The sequence below is a fragment of the Aegilops tauschii genome, chromosome 5 (assembly GCF_002575655.3).
Source record: "Aegilops tauschii subsp. strangulata cultivar AL8/78 chromosome 5, Aet v6.0, whole genome shotgun sequence".
In the NCBI taxonomy this organism is placed as follows: Eukaryota; Viridiplantae; Streptophyta; class Magnoliopsida; order Poales; family Poaceae; genus Aegilops; species Aegilops tauschii.
Genome location: NC_053039.3, coordinates 556,645,036 through 556,650,376, shown reverse-complemented (window position 1 = coordinate 556,650,376; position 5,341 = coordinate 556,645,036). Strand labels below are relative to the sequence as shown.

Here is a 5,341-nt window from a genome sequence, read left to right as displayed (position 1 = left end):
TATCCTCGGAAAATAAAATAAAAATCAGTACAAAACTAGTATTCTGTTCTACTGCTGATGCTCTGTTGTAGTAAAATCAACCAAATCTGTGCATCATCAGGATACCTCGTGTTTATAGGATATATGCACCTGCGTTCGGTCCTTTGCCTGAGCGAATCGACACAGTTGGTTGATGAAGAGGACCCAACATGGCTGGAGCACATGCCAATCCGGTCAGACCTTCGGCATCGCATCAATCTTTGCTGGATGAGGGCAGCCCCCTGATTACAGCCAAGACAACGTCAGTCAGTCTCCCAGTTGACACAGCACAGAATAGTTCTCCATTCGAGATCAAAGAGTGTGGCTACATTGTTTATGTAACAATTACGGATTAGCTACTGAAAACGCTGCCATTTCATCACGAGTTAACGGAAACAAAAACTGCTAGTACAACTCTTGTTTCTCTAATACCCATGTGTTCGAAGGGAAGATCTCCAACGTTCAGAGAGTGGTCACAGCAGCGGCGGACGAGCTCAAACTTTGGATCTTAGCACGACAGCAGACGGCAGGAGTAGGTATAGCTGTGCCGTAGCAGTGTAGTTGGCGGTTGATATTTTTCACGTTCTGAACTGAACCTTTGGGGATACAAGAGTCTGTTCTTGTTTCCTCAGCGGCTCTCTGTAACTAATTCCCCTCTCCCTTAATGAAAATGACAGGCAACAAATTATTGCCTGTTCTTGAAAAAAATACCTGGTCTGTACAGTTTTTCATGGTCACTTTCCGCAAAGACTGTGCAGAGTCTTTTGATGTTTTCTCTCTCGACAGGAACTGACATGATCGCATCATCCTGGGCATTTCCACTTTTTTGAAAGTTAACTACAATCTTTCTCAAGAAATTTGAGGGTTCGGTTAGAGATGCCCTTAATTGTGTGCACCAACCAATTCGGCCAAAACACTCAAATTACTGGAGAAATGCGGTTAATTAAAACATTTGAATGGATCAGATCGGTTGGCAATTAGGCAACAGATCAGATCATACCGCCCATGCCATGCATCTAATTAAACGTGGTCAAGGCTTATCGTCTTACTATAATTTAAACACCTAATCCAACCGCCCACGTTACAACTAGCTGGCAGGAATCAAAAAGGAGAAAATTAAACTGGCGTCAAGTCGTTTGTTTATTTCCTGGGAAGTCGTTCTTGCCCATTCTTCCTCCGACAGACCTGGAGTTGGATCACTACATTGCCAGTAGACCGAATACACTCTCAAACTGCAACTGAAAAGCTCGATCTGCTACTCCCCATCGCCCTTGCTACACCCCAGCTTTCTGATCATCCTCCAAGTGATCCGGCTCATCGCTGCTCCTCCCACCAGTTGGTCTCCTCGTGTAACGGTGTAAGTCAAACCAAGCTCGCTATGTTTTCTTCTTCTAGATCCATATACCTTATATCGCTTGCATAAATATGATAGCTATGGTCTATGGGTAGTTTCTGAAGTGGCTAGCCTGTTCGCTGCCATGAGCACGTACGGTATGCAGCTACATTATTTGGCAGACCATATGAGTACATGTAGACATGGATATGTTGTTGTGAGGTGTTCTTATGTTCCTGTATACTTTTCAGCGGACCACACATCAATGGCAGGAGGAGGAGGAGGACTTGTGGTGCGTGTGTGGAAAGAATGGGGGATCCAGATCTTGGTTGTCGCCAGCTTCCTGCTTCAGCTCATCCTACTCGTCTTCGGCGGGTTCCGGCGGCGCAGCTCCTCTGCCGTGCTGCTGGCCTTCCTCTGGCTGTCGTACCTGATGGCCGATAACATGGCGGTATATGCCCTTGGGCACATGTCCCTTGAAAGCAGGCCGGGGGATGACGGGCTCGTCGCGTTCTGGGCAACCTTCTTTCTGCTCCACCTCGGTGGCCAGGACACCATCACTGCCTTCTCCCTAGAGGACAACCAGCTATGGAGGCGCCACCTCCTGACTCTCCTAGTGCAGGCATCAGGAGCCGGCTACGCCATCTACCGGTACATCATACCCGGTACCTGGAACTTAGTCTCGGCCACCATAGTGATGTTCATAGTGGGTTTTCTCAAGTACGGGGAGAGGGTGTGGGCTCTCCAAAGAGGCAGCAATGGCAATTTTGCTATGTTGAAAGTTTACAGCAAAACTTCTGAAGAACGGGCTTACATCTTGAAGACCAGAGCTAAGATGGATAGAGAGGAGGAGATCCTATTCGACGCTCATTACATGTTCCATTTTTGTATGGGTGCATTTATCAACGTCAGCCTGGAAAGGTGGTCCACCGACGCTGTTCTCAGTTATTTAGACCCCGTTCTGCCTCTGCCTTATAAATTCAACATGGACATGTATGACTTGGTCGAGGCGGAGCTCTCCCTTCTGTACGACCTGTTTTACACTAAGGCGCAAGTGGTTCACAGTTGGCCGGGCTACCTGATCCGTGCCATCTCACTGCTTGGCACGGTGAGCGCATTCTTGTTGTTCCGTCTCGATGACGGTAAAGGTGCTCACAGCAGAGTAGATGTCTCCATCAGTTACATGCTATTGGTTGGGGCCATCGTTCTGGAAACCACATCAGTGTTTGCAATTGTAGGATCAACATGGACGTGCGGCTACTTGCACTGTCAGGGATGGAACAAAACTAATGCTATGGTTTTGTGCATTCGGCGACTTATCCAAGTGGGAAGCCAAAGAAAATGGTTGCACTCCATCGGGCAACATAATGTGTTGGATTACTGCACCCGTAACCAAACCAATTGGATGAACAGGATTGTAGAGGCAACTGCACTCAAAAAGTGGCGGAGAAAGGTGAAGTTCTCAGCCAATACAAAGATCACCATGAAGTTCAAGGAACTAGTGTTGGGACAGGTACGGAGAACAATGACTCGTTATTCTGAGACATGGAGTATCCTGGATGCACCGGGAAAATGTGTGCTAACGGAATACAGGCTCTTGGATGATATGGGCTTTTCTATCAAGGACAGGGATTTCGCCCATTGCATTCTCATCTGGCAAGTAGCAACTGACATTTACCTTTGCTGTTGTGATGACAACCAGCATCAAAGTAGGTGCCTCAACGCTGAAGAGGACGATAAAGTTCTTGTAGATGCAATAAAGGTATTATCTAAGTACATGGGTTTTCTAATGATACACCCAAGCTTACTGCCCGGCGGAGTTCCAAGCGATTCTACCATCAATAATTTGGAGAATCTGTGGAAGGACAGCAAATGTTCTACTAGCAGTGAGTTTGCTAGGACATTACTTGCCGATGAGAATGAGGATCCTAGGTTGAAGCCCTACTCGCCTCTAGCTGCTAAGCTGCTTGGAAACAAAAGGAAGCCCATGCTGCAAGTCATCTTCGGGGTGTGGGTGGAGTTCCTGTGCTATGCAGCCTACCATGGCACCGGTGTTTCCCACTGTATACAGCTTGGCAGGGGCGGTGAGTTCCTCTCCGTTATCCGCCTCGTCATACATCACATCCAGCTATTTCATCACAAGTATAGTGAGAGGCTTCCAAGCGACCGCTGACACCCTATAGGAGAGGTTCATCTCATGTATCCCCTCTTGATTTATATGCCTCGAATGTAATTTAGTTTCTTTGCTACCCATTTTTATTGGTTTAACTAACTCTGTTTTTATGGGCATGGGACACAAAATGAGCTACTCTATCATATCTGCTGTTAATTTCTATGCCTCGAATGCAATGTAATACCCATTTCTATTGGAATAATAACTCTGTTTTTGTGAGCATGGAACAACAATAAGAGCTCCTCTATCATCCTTGTTGATGCTTTTTATTGGATTTCTTTCTCTTTTGTTTTCTGGAAAACTTAAAAGTGCTCCCATTGATAGGCTGTTTGTGCTGTTGACCTCCGATTGAAAATAAGTAGCGCAGCTTTGGAATAAGGTTAGTTCAACCTTAGTTCAAAGCCGCGCCACTTATTTTGGATCGGAGGGAGTACAAAACTAGTAGTGGCCGTCACAAATGTGAGGGTGTACTCTTTCTTTAGGATGCTAAGGTTGTCCAAGAAACAAAATTCCGGGTTTCGTAACTACTCACATGATGCTATTACAAATAACTAGCCAGGTGCCTGCGTAGTTGCATGAGAAACATCATTAATTATGTTAACCATTTTTTGGTACTCATAAATATATTTGTTGTACTACCTACAGAAATAATATAGATTCATAATAATTGCGTTGCTTATACATAATCTTAGATCAATATGTTCATTATATTAGATTATTGTGTACATTTTCATGGAAATCACATCAAGATGTGACACTGGTTACTAGTACGATAGTAGTACATGGAATGGAAGGAAGGAACGAATACAGTTCCACTTTTTGAGATAAAATCATTTTATTGGTAATTACTTAATGGATTCGTTTTTTGGTGATACTTAAATGAATTCTGATATGGTATTTGGCAAGAAACATTTTATATGCCTTTGGAACTTTGGATGGTGCTCTCAGAAATAATGCGGCGTCAGACTCGGTTCCAGAAACAAATAATTGTTGTGATATCTGTTAGGAATAAGCAACTTGTATTCCCATGAGGCCATAGGCCGATATATATACATGTACAGGTGTGGAACATATGCAGGAAACCCCTTATACAACGGGATAAATACAAAGGGGTACATGACCTATATTATAACTCTAACACCCCCCCTCAAACTCATGGTGGAGGAACAACACTGAGTTTGGAGAGATAAAAGCCATGTTGTGCTCTAGTCTGGGCCTTCGTCAGGAAATCCGCCAACTGTAACTCGGAAGGCACCTACTGAAGAGCAATAACCTGATCCTGCACAGCAGCGCGCACATAGAAAGCATCAACACCAATATGCTTGGTGAGCTCATGCTTCACAGGATCGCGCGCAATGCTAATAGCACCTGTACTGTCAGATAAGAGCAGAGTCGGTGTAGTGACAGAAACACCAAAATCCTGAAGTAACCACCGTAACCAAGTCACCTCTGCCGTCAAAAGAGCCATGGCTCGCAACTCAGCCTCAGCACTCGAATGGGAAACTGCAATCTGTTTCTTCGTCTTCCAGGCAATGAGAGAACCACCAAGAAAAACACAGTAAGCAGAAAGTGAACGGCGATCAGAAGGATCACTAGCCCACGTAGCATCCGCATAGGCCTGAAGCTGTAAAGAACTGGAGCTAGGAAAGAATAGACGGTGAGAGATCGTGCCCCGAAGAAATCGGAGAACACGAAGGAGATGACTATAGTGAACCGATGTGGGAGCAGAGACAAACTGACTCAGAATATGAACCGGATAAGAGATGTCCGGACGAGTGACAGCTAGATAGACAAGACTGCCAACAAGATGACGATAA

At 45.1% G+C, this 5,341-nt stretch overlaps 1 protein-coding gene across 1 annotated transcript; it reads left to right on the top strand.

Moving 5' to 3' along the window:
• Positions 1 to 1,365: 1,365 nt before the first annotated feature.
• LOC109734008 (uncharacterized) lies at positions 1,366 to 3,804 on the top strand. The gene has a single exon (XM_020293220.4). The coding sequence runs from the start codon at positions 1,497 to 1,499 to the stop codon at positions 3,522 to 3,524; it is 2,028 nt and encodes a 675-aa protein (XP_020148809.2). The 5' UTR covers positions 1,366 to 1,496; the 3' UTR covers positions 3,525 to 3,804.
• The last annotated feature ends 1,537 nt before the right edge of the window (positions 3,805 to 5,341 follow it).